The sequence below is a fragment of the Setaria italica genome, chromosome V (assembly GCF_000263155.2).
Source record: "Setaria italica strain Yugu1 chromosome V, Setaria_italica_v2.0, whole genome shotgun sequence".
NCBI classification, from domain to species: Eukaryota; Viridiplantae; Streptophyta; class Magnoliopsida; order Poales; family Poaceae; genus Setaria; species Setaria italica.
Window position 1 is genome coordinate 38668434 of NC_028454.1, and position 17603 is coordinate 38686036.

At 48.2% G+C, this 17603-nt stretch overlaps 3 protein-coding genes and 1 non-coding gene across 6 annotated transcripts; 1 reads left to right on the forward strand and 3 right to left on the reverse strand.

The window, feature by feature from the left end:
- Nucleotides 1–341: 341 nt before the first annotated feature.
- On the reverse strand, nt 342–413 carry TRNAD-GUC. Its single transcript has one exon. It is a non-coding gene; the product is annotated as a tRNA-Asp (tRNA).
- Nucleotides 414–608: 195 nt separating this feature from the next.
- Nucleotides 609–4934, reverse strand: LOC101761251 (probable 1-acyl-sn-glycerol-3-phosphate acyltransferase 5). Of its 3 annotated transcripts, XM_004970132.3 has the most exons (5): nt 4614–4934; nt 3757–3832; nt 2319–3049; nt 1942–2072; nt 609–1194 (listed from the first exon to the last, which is right to left on the reverse strand). In XM_004970132.3, exons 3-5 carry the CDS (start codon nt 2939–2941, stop codon nt 752–754), a joined length of 1197 nt encoding a protein of 398 aa, XP_004970189.1. In that variant the 5' UTR covers nt 2942–3049; nt 3757–3832; nt 4614–4934; the 3' UTR covers nt 609–751. The 3 variants fall into 3 exon arrangements, with proteins under 3 accessions (XP_004970189.1, XP_022682979.1, XP_004970190.1); XM_022827244.1 differs by lacking the exon at nt 3757–3832 and having other exon boundaries at nt 2319–3069; XM_004970133.3 differs by lacking the exon at nt 3757–3832 and having other exon boundaries at nt 4614–4933.
- Nucleotides 4935–8068: 3134 nt separating this feature from the next.
- Nucleotides 8069–12891, forward strand: LOC101761906 (external alternative NAD(P)H-ubiquinone oxidoreductase B3, mitochondrial). The gene is made up of 10 exons (XM_004970134.2): nt 8069–8163; nt 9132–9393; nt 9506–9712; nt 10100–10350; nt 10666–10882; nt 10967–11071; nt 11634–11903; nt 12012–12133; nt 12358–12477; nt 12576–12891. The coding sequence occupies exons 1-10, from the start codon at nt 8069–8071 to the stop codon at nt 12661–12663; spliced, it is 1737 nt and encodes a 578-aa protein (XP_004970191.1). The 3' UTR covers nt 12664–12891.
- A 92-nt stretch (nt 12892–12983) lies between these two features.
- Nucleotides 12984–16913, reverse strand: LOC101785555 (cyclic nucleotide-gated ion channel 4). The gene is made up of 7 exons (XM_022826528.1): nt 16158–16913; nt 15216–15431; nt 14609–14925; nt 14351–14459; nt 14010–14246; nt 13821–13907; nt 12984–13706 (listed from the first exon to the last, which is right to left on the reverse strand). The coding sequence occupies exons 1-7, from the start codon at nt 16686–16688 to the stop codon at nt 13194–13196; spliced, it is 2010 nt and encodes a 669-aa protein (XP_022682263.1). The 5' UTR covers nt 16689–16913; the 3' UTR covers nt 12984–13193.
- Nucleotides 16914–17603: the final 690 nt, after the last annotated feature.

The window sequence follows — 17603 nt, forward strand, 5'->3', positions numbered from 1 at the left end:
GAAAACAGCTCGAGTGTGGTTTTCACAACAGTACCATGATTGGAAAGGTTGAGCCTGAGGGGATCGGTTTTTTCCGAGGATTTTCTTGAAGAAAAAGTTCTCTTTCCATGGGTTTTATTCTATCGAAACTGTATGCATACCTCATATGTTTTTTCTTAAGTATGGAATGGAAGTGACTGGCATGCAACTTTCACAATTGATTCTGTGCATTGAATGGGACGGCGACGTGTTCTGACTTCTAGACCGCGAAACCCGTGGAGAGAGGAAACAGAAGCGTATCAAATCCATTTCTGTTTGCGTCTAACAAAAAAAGAAGTAGAGCATTATAAAATAAAAAATTGCGCCGTTGCCGGGGATCGAACCCGGGTCACCCGCGTGACAGGCGGGAATACTCACCACTATACTACAACGACTTGGCTGGTGACTGCTTGAATTAGTTCTTATTGGTTTGTGTGATGAATTGAGCACCGAAAGGCTAATCGCCTTTTTCAGGCAAGGCATGCAATGGAACGACAGATGTAAATGAGCTCGATTCGTATCATGTTACTGTTCAATCTCTAGCTCAGAGCACATTTCACTGCCTTCAGATAAGAGCCCTCCTGCACTGATGACACGAGAAAATGACTCCATACGCAGACATCAAAACTCTACAGCATGAATGGGAATCTTAAAATGACACACGCCAGACTTCCAGCTGTAAACATCTTTGGCTGGCGGATATACAGTTCTCAGTCACAAATTACATCATCTTCTACACGGCCTTTTTGGCCTTGACACCACCCTCCGGTGAACCTACCAGTTGGGGTGGTAGAACGGAATAATAGGTAACAAACGAGAGGTAAGCGCAGCTTGCTACGACATATATCTTGAACCACACAGACGAAAAAAGGGTTAGGTAGAGGCAGATGCCTGTCAAGCCGACTATCACAAAAACGTTTGCCAGGCACTTCGGTGTCGATAAATCTCCTTCAGTTCCTTCGTCGGGGAAGTGGCCCTTCGCGAAAAAATCTGACAGGAGCTGGTCCTTCTGCCTGAACCTCTCTATCATCCATTCAGTTATTTCGTCTTCTGATGTGGGGATGTCAGAGAGCTGAATAGTCCTGATGTGGATGTGGACTTCAGAAGGATCAACACCATATACATTATCCAGAAAATCTGGCAGTCGATGCTTGTATGCAATTGTGACATCATAAACTGCAAGAACAGCATGTCAGGACTCATGAATCAGTCAAATATAAAAAAAAAAGTGTGGAACTTAGCCAAAATACATTGCAGAAGCGGAAAAGAAGTTCTTCAAAAACTACAAAATAGCTAGGCGTTTGAAATTGCTGTTATATTTTAGGTTACTGGGAATTCAAGTATATGTGGTCCTTTCAGTAACAGTGACGAGATATTTTCAAAATGCTAGTACATACTGGTTCAGACACTAATAATTGGACCGCACAGACTGTACAACACCTGATACGGACTTATTTAGTTCGCTTTGGAAGCAAAATACGCCCCATTTTATTAACTCAAAATTACAATTAGATGGCTATAACAGTGAGAACATTTTTTCAATCTATGCCAGGAGCTGAAAACCCATGTACTTGTTACTCAAAACCATAACAATAGCAAATAGAGAATATAGATTTTTCACAAATAACATCACATGTGATCTTTTTTAGAAACTTTATGGGTTCTAAGAATGCTTATTCATATTCAAGGCATAACAATTTGACAGAGAGTGAATATAGATTTTTCACTATTAACATCACATGTAATGGATATACTTCTAAAACTCAAGAGATGGAATTTTCAATTGTAGATTTATAGATGTTAGTTGATAAAGATTCTGCTGCTAAGAAAAGAAAGAAGAAATCCAGACAGTACCACACAACATCATGGCAGCAAATGTATCATGCATGCACGGTATGAGAAGTAGGGGGAAATGGTGTTCACCTGCATCTAAGGAACTCCTCAGCTGCTGCAAACAACAAATGAACCCCTTTGTCTTTGGAAGAAGGACATGTTCTAGCTTAGGCAAACCGTGCTCTGAAGCATACTCTTGACTCTTGATGCATTTCTTCTCACTAATATAGAATCAGCAATCAGCAACCAAATATAGGAAAAGAGGAAGAATCATGCACATTCAATAAAATGACAAGCAATACATAGAAGCAATGTAAAAATGGATGACCACATATAATATTGGTTTGGTAATCAGTAACTATTGAAATTTGAGACATTAAATATATGTGATGAAGTACATATTCAGTCATGCATGTGGATTACACAAATATACAAACAAAGAATTTCAAAGATGATTATGCCCTTACGTATAATCTGTGCCTTCAGGGAAAACCGCCAACCAGATAGGATCTCTGGGGTTCTTAAATTTTGATAGTTTGTTCTGGATAATTGCTTCATCAATCTCCCATTTCCGTTCTACCGGAATAAACTCAAAAATGTGAAATGCCCAGCTAAAAATAGGCAACTTCATCAAGCTGCTCTTAAGTATGTACTTGATATATCCTAAATGCCCTTTCCTCAATGCAAGATCCCACAAGTACATCCAATCAACCTCAGTCCTGTGGTTAGCAAATATCAATACACGCCTTTTTGGAATCACATTTTCACCAGAGAAGACAACCTTGGTTTTGTTTATCTTCTCAAACAAGAATGGCCATAAAGATAACCACATTCCAAACAGAAAGGAAGTCGCCTTTCGGCTGTAATGCACGCTGAACAGCCGCACAACAAAAGTAGTAATAGGGGCCAAGTAAACTATCAACAGGAATGCTGTTGACAGTATAACAGCTACACATGCTACACCACGGCATTGCCTCATGGGGGTCAATGGACGGTGCTTTGGTCCATTGTTCAGAATGGGTCGGCTAACATGATGCACTTCCTCCTCTCCACTGACATGATGCTCTTGGGAACCATTTGAACCATTCATCTTTCACGACTAAGACTGAATCCTTAGCACAATTCAAAATTTCAAAACAGGGCTAAAACCCAGCACCGTTGATTATCTAAACATCATGAAGGGTAGGAGAAACGAGAACTGCAAAAAAGTCAACATTACTGATCAGATGTTAGCATACTGTTGCTATTTAAGACTTAAGTTAGCATAATTTACTTGAAAGAAACGCTATCACTTTAAGTCAGTTTCATCAGAAGGTTAGCAATATTGCAAGGTGACCTCCAATCACACCCAAAAATAATCTACCATTACGGGACATAACAACACCATCTGCCATGCATATCAGCAGGAAAACACAAGATTCACATACACAAACCCAGAATTTCCCATTATCTCATCTTCTCTGTAACTCTGCATGAGGCTGCACAATCGCAAACACGTGGCTGTATGGGTGAGTATCTAGCGAGTACCGACAAATTTCCACTTTTCCATCAAATCTGAACTCTCAAGGTGATTGGTAGCTTTAGTGTATCAGTGTGAGTTTAGAAACGCCATCAAATACAGCAGTTAATGCCCTCAAATAATACAGAGTTATTGCGCTGGTTCAACAGCTTGCAGCTCACTAAATCCTAGCTCCAATTGGGAAGACTATATGAAAACAACCACCCAGAATATGAAACTCAACCGCTCAGCTGACGGCTACCAAACTATCAGCTCTCGTCGCAATTGATGCCTTTAGAGCATCTGCACGGGTCGCGACACTCCATCAGATACAACAATTATTGCACAAGTCATCACCCAACATCCAATTATCCAAATCGAATTCTACTACTCAGGCTGAAATATACCAAAAATGCCATGCAGACGTCTGTCGTATTGCGCAGCATGTATGTCCCAGCACGCTCAGGACAAATAAAAGATTCCCTGTTTTGGACAGCAAGGAATAGATCAACTATCGTAGATTGAACTCCAAAACAATCATTTCTGTATGTTCCAGATGCATTCAAAAGTAACTGGTGGTTCTCCACGGCTCCACTAATTATGAACCATATAATTGCACCACCAGAAAGCTAATCTAAAAGTACCATCAAGACATTGCATAAAAATGGTGTATGTCTCTTCATGATTACATAATTACCCTCCCCCTATTCAAACATTTCAGAAGAACCACCTTTCCTGTTCGGTCGTTCTACATGCCTTCAGAAACACAAATCCCCTTTGCAAGCAAAGCATGGATTGCAAAGAGAAGCATATTGACGATCTACCTATCTGCAAAATCGGTAGAAGGAATATCACAATTCCATGCGTAGGCCTCCTTTCACAAAATTCCCATTTCTGCATACCACTAACAGCGAAAATTCAGCCTCTGCAATGCTTAGGGTGCTCCGCCATGTGGCCACCCATGGCCAACAGTAGTTGCACCTCCATGTTAGATTCAGAGTGATCAAAGCAACTCACGGCGACACACCTAACCATCCCATCACGGTTGCTCAGTTAGCTCACGGAAATCGCCTATAACCAAAGAAACACCAACCCATAATCCTAGAGATACGAACTCGCCCAGGAACCCAGCAACGCCGAATCGGCCGCCCGAGGCGCCGTCCTCGGCTCGAACCTTAAACGAAGAAGACCACAAGCGCAGGATTGCTTGAAAGAAAGAACGGATGAATAGGGTGCAGCGAGCGAGACAGAGTGGCTGACATACCAGGGGAGAATTGGTCGTCGCCGGGAGGCGGGGAGGGCCGGCCTGGATGCGGCCGTGAATTCCGATGGGATCTGCGGGGTCCTCCCCTCAGGGGGGCGGGGGGAGGGGGACAGGAGAGCACGAGGGAATCCCGGGTCGCACCACGCTATAGGAACCAGGGGCAGACCGGAGCGGCGCCCCCGGGGGAGCGGAGCTTTATACTACCGCCTACTGCGCACGCGCTCTAATCATCAGTCCACTGCAGGCAGCCGCAGGCCGTGCCGTAGGCTGCAGGCAGGCCGCTCTCGGGACTCGGGGCGCGGTGCGGGAGCGCCCCGCGTCAGGGACTCGGGGCGTGGTCGCGGCCGCGCGGCGGCCGCCCGCGCGTCGCGACGCTGGGGGGACCGCGGAGCGGTGGGCATGGGGGGTGTGGCCGTGCGGGTTCGTTCGTCATGGTCCACTCCCCGCCCGCTCGGTCATTTCTTCCGGTTGCCTCGGCGTTGTCAAGAGAGTTGGGGACGGATGAGACCTCCCGCGGGCCCCGGGTGGGTTCCGTGGCGGCTCGTGCGGCCGGCCGGCGGCGATAGGTAGGTGGACGCCCGGCTACAGTGTTGCGGCAGTGCTGGGCCCAACTCTTGGACGTGTTTGTGCGGCGGAAAAAGGAGCTTGGTTTGTTTGGCCCAACATAGTAGGAATCGCGGAAAAAGGAATATGGCCCACGAAATCTAATGCTAGCTTGCAGCTCTCCATTGCGAAGGTGGGTGCAATCAAGAACAACTCCCCTGTGACGACTCCTGTTTTCGCGAGTGGACGACGAAATGACATGTTGTAGTTCTACTAGAGTAAAGTAGTATCTCGAGTAAATTTCACAAGGGGACAGGTCCACGTAGAAACTATTTGTCTCGCTTTTCATTTCACACAACAATTACCTTTTAGGCTCATCCTGAGCCTAATGGAATTCTGAGATAGAAGTATGATTGAAGTTGGGTTGATCACAATAGAATTCTGTAGCCAAGTTTTTCGTAAGTATTTTACCTTCGCAAGTACTGGCACGTTGGCACGTGTACAACTCGACTATAGTTCCTAGGATTTAGGGGAAAAAACCTATCAATTTTATGGAGTTCATTATTTCTATCTCATGCAAAAGAACAAGTTCTTTTTATGAGGAACAGTGGACCTTCTTAATCCTTTACTGGGCACAAGAAAAATGCGATGTGTCGAATCTTCTATTCTCGTATCGAAGTAAGGATCATTTTTCTTCTTACTTATTTGGTCAAAGATACTATTTATTTTTTATTTGGGTCTACCTTTTGGACTTCCTTTGCTTAGGTACGGGCACCAGAGGGTAGAACTTATACAAAGTTTTGCATAAAAAATGTGTACCCTCCCATTGGAGGGTACTTTTGTTTTTAGGCTAGTTGAGTACTTTAGATTAAGATTTTAATAGTTTATGAAAACAATTAGCGGGGCGTTAATAATATGTTAATTTCGATGTACTTATCGAGTTGAATCCAAATAATGGTTGTACGTAAAGTGTTCTCCTTCACGGTAAACATAGTGCGGTCAAATTTTCACAACTTACATATAGCATGCATGGTCCAAGGATGCAAACCAACTTACATAGCATTCAGATGATGATATTCTGCACAATTCGACAAACAGAAGATCACCAGGGGAGTGCGATCGCAATTCATATCAGAGCCGAAGAGGAGACCACGTAAGGGTAGTGATGTGGTAATCCTACGCTCCTTCTGTCCTAGAATCCTAGTGGAAAAGGGTTTAACCATGATACCTGTTGGATGAGACATGAGAGTTGTCACGTCGTTTTGGGAAGAGGAGGAAGGGAACCTTCTTTTAGTGGAAGGCATTGAGAGATTTAGGGCCTGTTCGCTTCAGCTTATTCAGCCGGCTTATCAGCCACCAAACAGTGTTTTCCTCTCACAACAAATCAGCCATTTCAGCTTTTTAGCCAGCTTATAAGCTGAAGCGAACAGGCCCTTAGTATGGATTACAGCCCATAATCATGCAACATTGTACCGATGGGGGCGCTTCTAGGGGCAGAGCCATACATTTACTTTCTTGTCGAGGAGGCCATACTAAATGCTGCATTTACCAACAATGCGAATATGAGATGAATTGATGGCCGCTCATGTGGAGACTGGAGCATGGACAATAAACTCCTTTGGCCAAAACGGAAATGGATGCTGGAGAACATGAAAGTAACTTTCGTGAGATCTGACCGAAGTCAGCTGGGGAAGTCCCTACCTATTTTTTTATAATTTTTTTTATTCCAAACCTGTTTAATTCGCTCCTATGGGGAGTCAAATCTGGATCTGCTAGGTGCTACTTAAGTGGTCTAACCACTATACTAGAGATCCTTTCGCAACTTCCCTGAGATCTGACTTGACGTGCACCGAGATACGTTATTGTCTTATTGATACCTTTCCACTTTCATGAATAATTGTTCTACATGTTCAAAAGTTACATTCGACGGCTGCACCGAGTGAGCATTTTCCTATTTTCCTCGATGAGTGTTCGTTCTGGTTCGGAAGTTAAAAGGATCTGTGTTCATTTCCTTATATTTAAACGTTTCCTTAATCACTCGCAACACCATTTTCAATTCTCGCAAGATTTGGTATCTACTCCAACATTCCATTTCCATTTTCCGGTTAATTATTTAAGTTAGCACAAATACACCAAACCTCCAATTCAAATATTGCCTTACAAGACACAAAAAACAATCACATGTTTCCTAGACAAACGGGGAAAGAAAAACAAAACCCTAGCGCCGTACTGCTGCGCCGCCGCAAAATCTCCCTGGTCTCTCCTGTCTCTGACCTGTAAACACCAGGATCTCCGGCTCCCCGCACTTCCCTCCATGCCCCTGCCTCTCCTTTCTTTCTTGGTTCACAAGTCAATAGACCGGCGCGCGGCGCACGCCTCACCTACCCCCAGATCTCGCGCGACCATCGCAGCCGTCCACGTACACGCCCCGACCGTCGGATCGTGTACGCGCCGAGGTTCGGGTGTGCATGTACGAACGTGGTAACCGCGACCGAACGAAAAGGCAAGCAACCGCGGCCCGCGAGCTGTCCCGGGTCATATCCCTGATTCGCCCGTTCAAAGTTTTGCATTTCCAAACTCATCCCTGAGGGGGCCAAATGAATGAGTTCCTGCGGCCTGCGCCAGTGCGTTCCGGCGGTGGCGCGGCATTACGTTATTCCTCCTCCAATCGAGGGTTGAGGTGAAAAAATATCTACGCCGCAGGGGCCGCACCGGAAGGCTTCGTGCTGTACTCCACTACTATATTAGGCTCGCCCCGGAAGTCGAGGAGGCACCTCGCCACCGCCCCCGTCCGCCGCCGCGTGTTTGGGAAGCGAGCAAACCGCTCCTCCCCACCCTCGCCGTACCATTGCCCCGCGCGAGCACCCCACGTCGACGCGATCCGAGAGAGTCCGGGCTGTTGCGAGCGAGCGATGGCGAGCAGCGGCTTGTCGCTGGTGCGCCGGGCCGCCGAGGCCGTGCGCCGCACGCCGCGCTGGCAGAAGGGTCTCGTCGTCTTCGCCGTCGGGTGCGTCCAGCGTCTTCATCTCCCCTATGCGTTCCCTTTTTTTTCTTTTTCGTCCCGCTGCTAGTCGATTGATCCGTGCATGTGCCTCGCCGTCGTCGTGGTGCATTCTGCCAACCCTTTGCAGTTCGAGGCAGGGGGCAACAGAATTAAGGAGAGTTTATTGTTTATTGCGGCCGGTCGATAGAATTTTGAATTGCTTCGATATGGGACGTTTTACTCCGAAACTCTGTTACGGCATCGTAGATCTCTTCGTTTGTTAAAACCACACTGCGTTGATGCATACTGTCTGACCTTGCTAGATGTGTTTTACGGCCTGATAAATTAGTAGATGTATCTAACCATCGTGCTGCGTGTTATATTCGGGTGTTGCAAAATAATTTTGTGATTTTTAATAGGCAAATTACTTGAATAGCCCCGTACTTGGTGAGTGTCAATCTTAGAGGAGTATACTTACTAGACCAGGCAGTAAGTGTTCTAGGTATTTAAGTTGATCACAGTGTCTACCTTATGCTGATGACAATGTGACTGCCGTATTTGCACTGCAATGCTATGTGTATGTGCTTTGGTCATCTAGATATGAGATGGTAGAAGATGAAATTATTCTTACTTTTTTAGTTCATATACCCGGAATGTGGTTCTAATTATGCAGCTGTAGTTCTGTACAATATGCTTGTTCATTATGCTATTTGATCAGTAAAGTAGCTAAGATTTTTCAGCAGTTCACAATTGCTGTCTTGTGCTGCATGATGTCCTTCAGAAAATAATATTTAGTCATTGTGTATTAAAATACTTTTATGAATCCCAGAAGTGGCTATTTGTAAATATATCCAGAAATAGTGTAAGAAACTTCACTTTAGATGTTACTGCAACCATACAAGGGTCATTCACTCTTTTACTTCAGCTTACGTGCTATTCTTTCACTTATACTCTTTCAGGACTGACACACTTCTGTCGTTAACCTTTTGTAGAGCTGGCACCTTAACTTATGCTTGTCAAGATAATCAGGTTCTTCAAGTTTGTGATGGGACCGGAAACAAGAAGAAGGTGGTTATCCTTGGAACTGGGTGGGCAGGTGCAAGTTTCTTGAGAAATATTGACACATCCTTGTATGATGTCCATGTGGTATCACCTCGCAACTACTTCACCTTCACTCCCTTGTTGCCAAGCGTGACATGTGGCACAGTTGAAGCACGTAGTATTGTGGAGCCAGTTCGCAATATTGTGAGAAAGGTATCTCCCTAGTACTAATAGGGAATATGCTCTAAATTATAGCACTTATCGCTGATTGTCGAATTGTGTTTAGTAGTATATATGATACTGATGTCTGTATATCATTCTGTAGAGAAATGGTGCATTCCGGTTTTGGGAAGCCGAGTGCTTCCAGATTGATCCAACAAACAAAAAGGTCCACTGCAGATCAGATGTTGGGACAAACATTGATGGAAACGGTGAATTTTCTGTGGATTATGATTACCTGATTGTCAGTGTTGGGGCTAGACCTAATACATTCAACACCCCAGGTGTTACTGAGAATTGCCATTTCCTAAAGGTAAGTACCATGTAAGGTCTAGTGAAGCAATGAAGTCCCCACATTTGAATCAGTGAATAAAGCTACTTTAGAAACAATTTACCACCTTTTTGTTGATGCCAACATTACCTTGGGTACAAACTTTCTTATGTGCCTTGGTGTACCTGCTGCTTTGTGTATCCGTTGTCTCATACCATACCATGTCAAGTTAATAACTTGGTGCAACCAGGCTATATTGTTTTCAATCAATGTGTTCCTTGGGCTGCTGCAGTTGGATAGCAGATTCGGTCTATCTTCATCATAATTTATTGTTTTATTTCTCTTGATGTAATATGTGTTTAATGGTGCAAACATTTTCTATATATTTTGTACAATGCAATGCCTTTTGATAGAGCGTCACTATTGTAGGAAGTAGAAGATGCTCAAAATATCAGGAAGAGTGTCTTGAAATGTTTTGAAAGAGCCTCCCTTCCAAACCTTTCTGAGGAAGAGCGGAAGAAGAATCTTCACTTTGTCGTTATTGGTGGAGGCCCAACGGGGGTAGAATTTGCTGCAGAGTTGCATGATTTTGTGAATGAAGACTTGGCAAAGTTGTATCCTGATGTAAATAAGTATGTGAACATTTCAGTAATTGAAGCAGGTGGTCATATCCTTACAATGTAAGTCCATTCAATGGTTTGTACCCCTTCCATGTCTACTTCCATCAATCTAGTTAACCCATGGCTATAATGTGGAGACACCAAATGAACTTCTTTCCTCTTTTCTTTTCCATAAAGAACAAAAGGTGTTTCTTAAAATTTGGTGTCACGTATTTGATGCTTTTTATTGCGGCATTTCTTATGTTTATGCAGTTAATATGAGAGGTTCGAAAAATATCTTGTCAATAACAGTTTATATGCTTATTAATGCACCTTTTGCCTCCTGATATCACGTCTGTTGCGATCTTTTTACAATATATTTCATGATTTGTTTAGGTTCGACAAAAGAATCACCCAATTTGCAGAAGAGAAGTTCAAGAGGGATGGTATAGATTTGAAGACAAATTTTAAGGTCGTGAAGGTAGACCATAAGGATATTACCATGACCAATCCTGCAACTGGAGAGGTTGCTGTTCCTTATGGGATGGCTGTTTGGACAACTGGAATTGGAACCCGTCCCATCATTATGGATTTCATGAAGCAAGTTGGTCAGGTATATCTCATTTCCTCCATCCAGGAGTGAAAAATGTATTTCGTTGTATCCACTTGTAAATAAGTATCACTACAACTGTTGCAGGAGAACCGGCGTGCGCTAGCTACTGATGAGTGGCTCAGGGTTCAAGGGTGTGAGGATGTATATGCACTTGGTGATTGCGCAACGATAGCTCAAAGAAAAGTTATGGTATGTTCATGATACTCTTTTTTTAAACATCATGTTACTCGTACCAGATAACCACATCATGGTTTGACACTTATATTTAGCAGAATCACTATTCATTGCCTTTTTCTTTCAGTTCAAAATTACACCTGTGTCTAGCTTGTTCTGGAAAAACGACAATTATGTGTATCAGCCTTACTTTTTATAACCTGTGTCTAATTTGCTCTACCAAAAATATCTGGTTTTTTCACACATGAGAAGAACCAATTAGAAATGTGTTATTGCTTTTAGTCTGAGTTACATACTGCCAGGTTTTCAATTTCAGGTTCAGTTATACTTTAATCTGTTGTTAGATGCTTCATCAACAAGGCCATGTTGATTCCTACTCTGTGATTAACTCTAGATATTGCTGTTTTGTAAATACATTGTATATTGTACAAACTAAATTTCTTGTCATCTATGTGCTTATATATTCAGTGGGCTGTATTAATGGATTTTCAGGAAGTGGCTGTTTTTCGATCAACTAGCATCTGTTTAGAGTGTTCTTAGTTCTTACATATTTATTTGTAAAAAATAATATTTTCAGGAAGATGTTGCTGCCATATTCCGAGTAGCAGACAAGGATAATTCCGGCACTTTAACTGTGAAGGAAATAAAAGATGTTCTTGGAGACATCTGTGAGAGATACCCACAAGTGGAGTTGTATCTTAAATCCAACCAAATGAAAGGCTTCCATGATCTACTCAAGAACTCGGATGGCAACTCCAAGGAGTTGAAAGAACTGGACATCGAGCAGTTCAAAAAGGCCCTTGCTCAAGTTGATTCTCAAGTCAAGATGCTCCCAGCAACAGCTCAGGTAATTCATATGTAGCATTACAGCCGAGTAACTCGTATTCCAGAGTGGCAAGATAACTTCTGCGCTCTTTGTGCTGACATTCTATATCGATGCTTGTTGGTGCTTCAGGTTGCTGCTCAAGAGGGATCATATCTAGCTAATTGTTTCAACAGAATGAAGATTTGTGAAGAAAACCCTGAGGGTCCTGTAAGAATCAGAGGTGCAGGGCGTCATCGGTTCAAACCCTTCAGGTCTGTTTTCCATGCTTGTTATATGTATCTGCAACAGAAACTGCTCAATTATTCGAAATTACAAAATCCTGTTGAAACATAAATGTAATTTTGTTGTTGTATTTGATGTACAAGGTGCACAAATGGCGTATATTTATTGGCACGTGTAACTAGATGTTACTACCGTTTGCGTGGCTACGAATGATTATCCAGACTTCACTAATCTGTTATCCTGTGACCTACAGGTACAGGCATCTTGGCCAATTTGCTCCACTGGGTGGAGAGCAAACAGCTTATCAGTTGCCGGGTGATTGGGTACATGTTGGCCACAGCACTCAATGGCTGTGGTATTCTGCTTATGCAAGGTATAGATCTCACCATTCTGTATGCTTTTTGCTCTGGCCCTCAGACACATCTGATTGAATGCTGGTTTTGATGGTCGTTTGCTCTTTGTTAAATACAGCATGCAATTCAGCTGGCGCACAAGGATGCTGGTCGTTTCAGATTGGGGGAGGCGGTTCATCTTTGGAAGGGACTCCAGCAGCCTATAGATTCGAATCGGCTGATTCCTTGGTTCATCTCCTACCTAATTCCAGATGCTGCTACTTGCATCAGTTTTGCTGTCCCGCTATTTTCTAAGCTTAGCCTAGCAAGGTTTTTGATACCCAATTTTGTCCTTGACAGTTCTTTTGTTACCATGCGATCCACTATGACTGGTTCGGAGAGTATTTCTGGTCTTACTTGGGATATATGTTTATTGCTTTCGATATAGTGCCATATGGGTTTTAGTATGTGCATGTTCCGCTTCGTTCTTTTCATCCTGAGTTCTGTTGCCTACATGTCTGGTTAATTAGGTTTTGTAAATTTGCAAGCATGGAACAATTGGATAGGCCTCTTAAGTTGCTGCGCATGCTTAGTAAATAGGATTTAATAGTGTTAACCACACATCACGGGCCATGTGTAAAGCCATTAAAGCAGTGCACCTGGAGCTCCATCTCCAAGGCTCGAGTTCAATCTCACATTCACTTACGAGTAGTGCACACGCGGCCGTTCCTGTCACGCATGCGCGCATCTCTGTCACTCACAGCAGATCGTCCTGGTTGGGCTTGGGCGAGGTGAGCAGCGCGGTGTAGAGCCTGAGCTTCTCCTCCCCCAGCGACGAGCACCTCGACAGCGGCCGCCGCGGGCGGATGAAGGAGAGCGACGTGAGCGTCTTGCGGTGCCTGTACCTCCGCCACGCGAGCTGCACGGCCACGGCCGCCCACGTGCGCCACCCGGGCGAGTAGTATCGCGCGCTCCGCCGCACCCTGTCGTTGGTGAAGGTATACCGGAAGTGCTGCGTCACGTACTTGACGTCGGCGGCGTCGAGCCCGAACGCCTCGGTGCTCTCGAGCGTCGCCAGCGTCGACGACGACGCCGGCAGCCGCTCCATGAACGGCCGGCGCAGGCACCACGACAGGAGCTCGTCGCCGCTGAAGTTGCCCGGGCCCAGCGTGCAGCAGCTCGTGCCGCCGTTCCGGAGCGCCTGGCTGCTCTGCAGGTGGCCCCGCACGATGAACAGCATCCGCCTCACCGGGTCCCCTTCCCTGACGATCTGTTCGATCGAGTTTTTTTTTTTAAAAAAAAAAACAGGCAGAGATCACTTTCGCTTTTAGTTGTGCTTCCAAAATTGCAGTCGACAAGGGAGATCGCGTGGTCGTGTGCTTACGACTTCTCCTTTGGGAAATATGAGGGACTTGACCCTGTCGCAGATGTTCTCCAGCACCAGGTCGTCCATGTGCTGGAACAGCGGCACCTGCACAGTTACGCGAGACGAGCACGTGACGCGCCAGCACGGCCAGCAGAGCCCAATCGCACTTCACACCAGGAGGAGGACGGGCGGTGTGCATGCACGTACCTGGCGCACGAGGTCGAGGCAGAGGTGGTACTTGATGTCCCTTCGGAGCCCCTCGGGCAGGTCACGGACGATGCGGCACTCGTCGACGCCGCGCGTGGCCGCCCACCGCTGCCGCTCGTACTGCCGCACCCGGTGCCGGAAGCTCTTGGGCAGGCTCTTGCGCTTCATCCACAGCTCCACGCTCCGAAGCCGCGTGTGCATCGCCTGCTTCCTCGACGTCGTCGCGTTCAGGAACACCTGCCAGCAGTCACACAAGACGTTCGCGCGCGTCGATCATCAGCCAAGACGTCGTCGATGGAGGATCGGTCCCAATATTGTGGAACACTATCCTTTGTAGCTACCTTGATGTTGCCGATGAGCATGGTCACGAGGACCAGTCCGCCGGTGATGGTGATGATGTTGAACACGATCTCCAGCCACTCCGTCGTGCTCTCCAGGTTCCCGAACGTGCTGATCAGCGCCACCCAGCAGCGGAACAGTGCAAAAGAATTCACACGATCAGTGACCAGCCCAAGTTACTCATCAAACCATAAATAAACCCATAATGAATGCGCATTCAATTATGAACAGGTAATCTGCAACTTCAACAGCGATTTCACCTGAGAGTCATTAAGCCCCAGAATATCGGGAGCAGGATCCTCTCGACCCTGCTGGGGTTGGCCACCAGCATGACCGTCCACTTGTACGCCCCGTACTGGTAGTGGTCACCGCTATCGAGGCACGTGCCCCTGGCGGTGGCGTTGCCGGCCCAGGCGAGCCTGCCTGGCGCCGCCGCCGCGGTGGCGCCGCCGTAGTAGAGCGGATCCGCGCACGCGAGCGCCCAGGGCGCGCACCCGCTCCCGCCCTGGGCGCACTGCTCCCTGAGGCACTTGGTGGCCCGCTGCGCGCCGAGCAGGTACCAGCACGCGCCCACCGCCTGCAACCAGGAATGGTGTGACTTCGCTGTCACAGAATCATGGCGTCGCAGCCTCGCAGGCGTCGTTATTTGCCGAGGCCGTTCCTGGTAAGATGCCCCTGCGTGCACGACAACGCGTGCTTCGCCAGTTTTGCCCTGTGTTTCCGTCCAACATAATGCGGTAGTTGGGCAAACGGATATGATGCTATCGTATCGAGTTCCACGCCCCGACAAGGCGACAAGTTTACCGAAACGTCTAAAGCACATCAGTGTGCACGAAGAAGATGGTAAAGGAGACAAGCCGGACTCACATGAGCGGCGACGAAGTAGGCCATGAGGTTGAGCGCGATCCCCCACCAGATGGTGCCGAAGACGTAGCCGGAGGCGTCCTGCATCCGGCGCAGGACGCGGACGGAGTGGTAGATCTTGGGCAGGTACTCGAACAGGAACGCCACCAGCAGCACCGTCATGACGGCCGTCGTCGACCCGGCGCGTATCATCGCCGGCGCCGCCACCCAGACGACTACCTGCGAGCGTACGAAATGCATTGTCACGCTATATGGGCCTATGGCTGACATGGTACCACACTACCACTGAAGAAATGACGAGGCGCCCACACTCCACAGGGTTTTCAGTGGGGTTGGACCGTTGGAGCAGTACAGATCGTTCGAGCCTCACCGGAAAGCAGTTTAAATCTGCATTGATTGATAGAACGACACGCCGCATGACGCCATGAACCATGGTCCCGGTCTGCAACGACACGCCGATGAGCGAAACCGTCTTCGTACGTGGCGTGGATCGCTGACGCTGCTTGATCCTTTCTAAAACTAGAACCTCAGTGAATCGGCACCCCAATCGATCGCAGGCCCAGCACGTTGGTGGGTGCAGGGTGCCAGAACGAAGAAGGCAGGCTGGGGGCCTCATGGACCATGGCCGTGCGGCGGTGGGACGTGTGGCTGGTGCTCGGAGCAGTAGTGGATCACGTGCAGCTATCAGCTCGGCAGAACGCGGAAGGGAAGAAGAACGCGAGGCCGCATGCGGCCACGGTATGGAAGTATCAGTACGAACGTCGATGTCTCAAAATTCTCCGGTTTTTTGGACAAGCGTTCAAATCTGTCACTATGCTCTACAGACCCATCGCCTACCAACGCAATTCATGCTAAATTGTTTTTTGTGCCCAGCAGAGCCAGATGGAACTAGCATTTCAAAGAGTGCACGAGAATCATGCTCGGATACGGACAAGGCGCGCGCACCTGCATCACCGGGAGGATGACGAACACGTCCAAGAGGATCCCTTTCTTGGACCTGGCCCGTCCTGGCACGGCGGCGGCGCCGTCGCGCCCCGGCCGCGCCGCCTCCTCGTCCGCGTCCTCCCGCGCCGGCGGCGGCAGCGGCGGGGCGCGCGCGTCCCGGAGCCGCAGCAGCAGGTTCCAGGCGTGCATGGCGTCCGGCGCGCACCGGAGCGCGGTGACCGCGGCGGCGAACCAGCCGTCGAGGAAGACGCACATGAGCGGCGCGCTGAGGCACACGGCGTACAGGAAGAGCGGGTCGACCACGAGACCCGCCGCGCAGGCCAGCAGGTACGCGCGGTCCCACCCCCACCCCGCCCGCCGGTGGTCCAGCGCCGCCGCCCACGCCCCGCGCCGGCGCTGCTTGCCGCCTCCCGGCGATGTCGCCGCCGTCGCCGGCCTAATCTCGTCTCGTTCCACTCCTCTCCGCGGCGGCGCGCCGTGAGGGGACGACGAGGACGAGGTCGGGTGCGCCGAGAGCTCGCCGGCTAACATGATCAATCGATGCTTGCCGCTGCTGCTGAGTAGTGACGGCGACTGTGTGCGTGGTCAGCCAGTCAGGTGGTGGTGAGGCCGTGGCATGTGGGTGATGGAGTGGAGGAGAGGACGGCGTCCGCAGGGCTCTGCGCGAGCGAGATGGACGGGACGGATATATAGCGAGCAGCTACGCCGGTGGGTAGCAACAGCAGGAGGGTACGTACGTGTCTCTCCTCTCCTCTCCTCGCCGTGCACGCGCGGCGCGTAGTGCGTACGAGTTTGGTGACGAAATAATCGACCTACCTGACCGGCGTTTGTCGCCATCCGCGGCGTGTGACTCCCTGGTCCAGTTCTTGCTTCTGTCTGCACGGCTGTCATCAGCTTGTACATTCACGAAGAGAGAAGAGAAACGCTGCGAACTGAAGCAGGCTGTGGAGTGTGGACGACAAGGTAGACGACGATGCCAGCGCATCACTACTTCACTGACTCGATCGGAATGGAAGCAAAGCTGTTAGCCCCGGGGGTCGGACAATCGACAAGGGAACAAGGTGGCCACATCACCCGTTCAAATCAAATCAACACCCGCATGCACGCTTCAATCATTTTTTGCGTCCATCTTTAAGCGACGAGACCTGTGGACGTTTCTCGAGCCAGGATTGGGCCACGTCGCCTCCATTTATCGGCCATCCGATCTTACATCTACGGTGAAGACCAGGGCGCACGAGCGGGCAATGGACTCAGGCAGCTTCGCGTTCCACCTCAGCCCGTCGCGGCTTCTCGAGCGGCCGGATTCCACGCCGCTGTGCCGCACACCTCCCTTGCCGACCAGCCGCCTTCTATGGTGCCGTTGCCGTCGTCAACTCATCATTGCCGATTCCGTCGCGGCCACGCTTTTCTCCGCCGCCGCCGCGCTCCTCGCTTCTCCGCCACCGT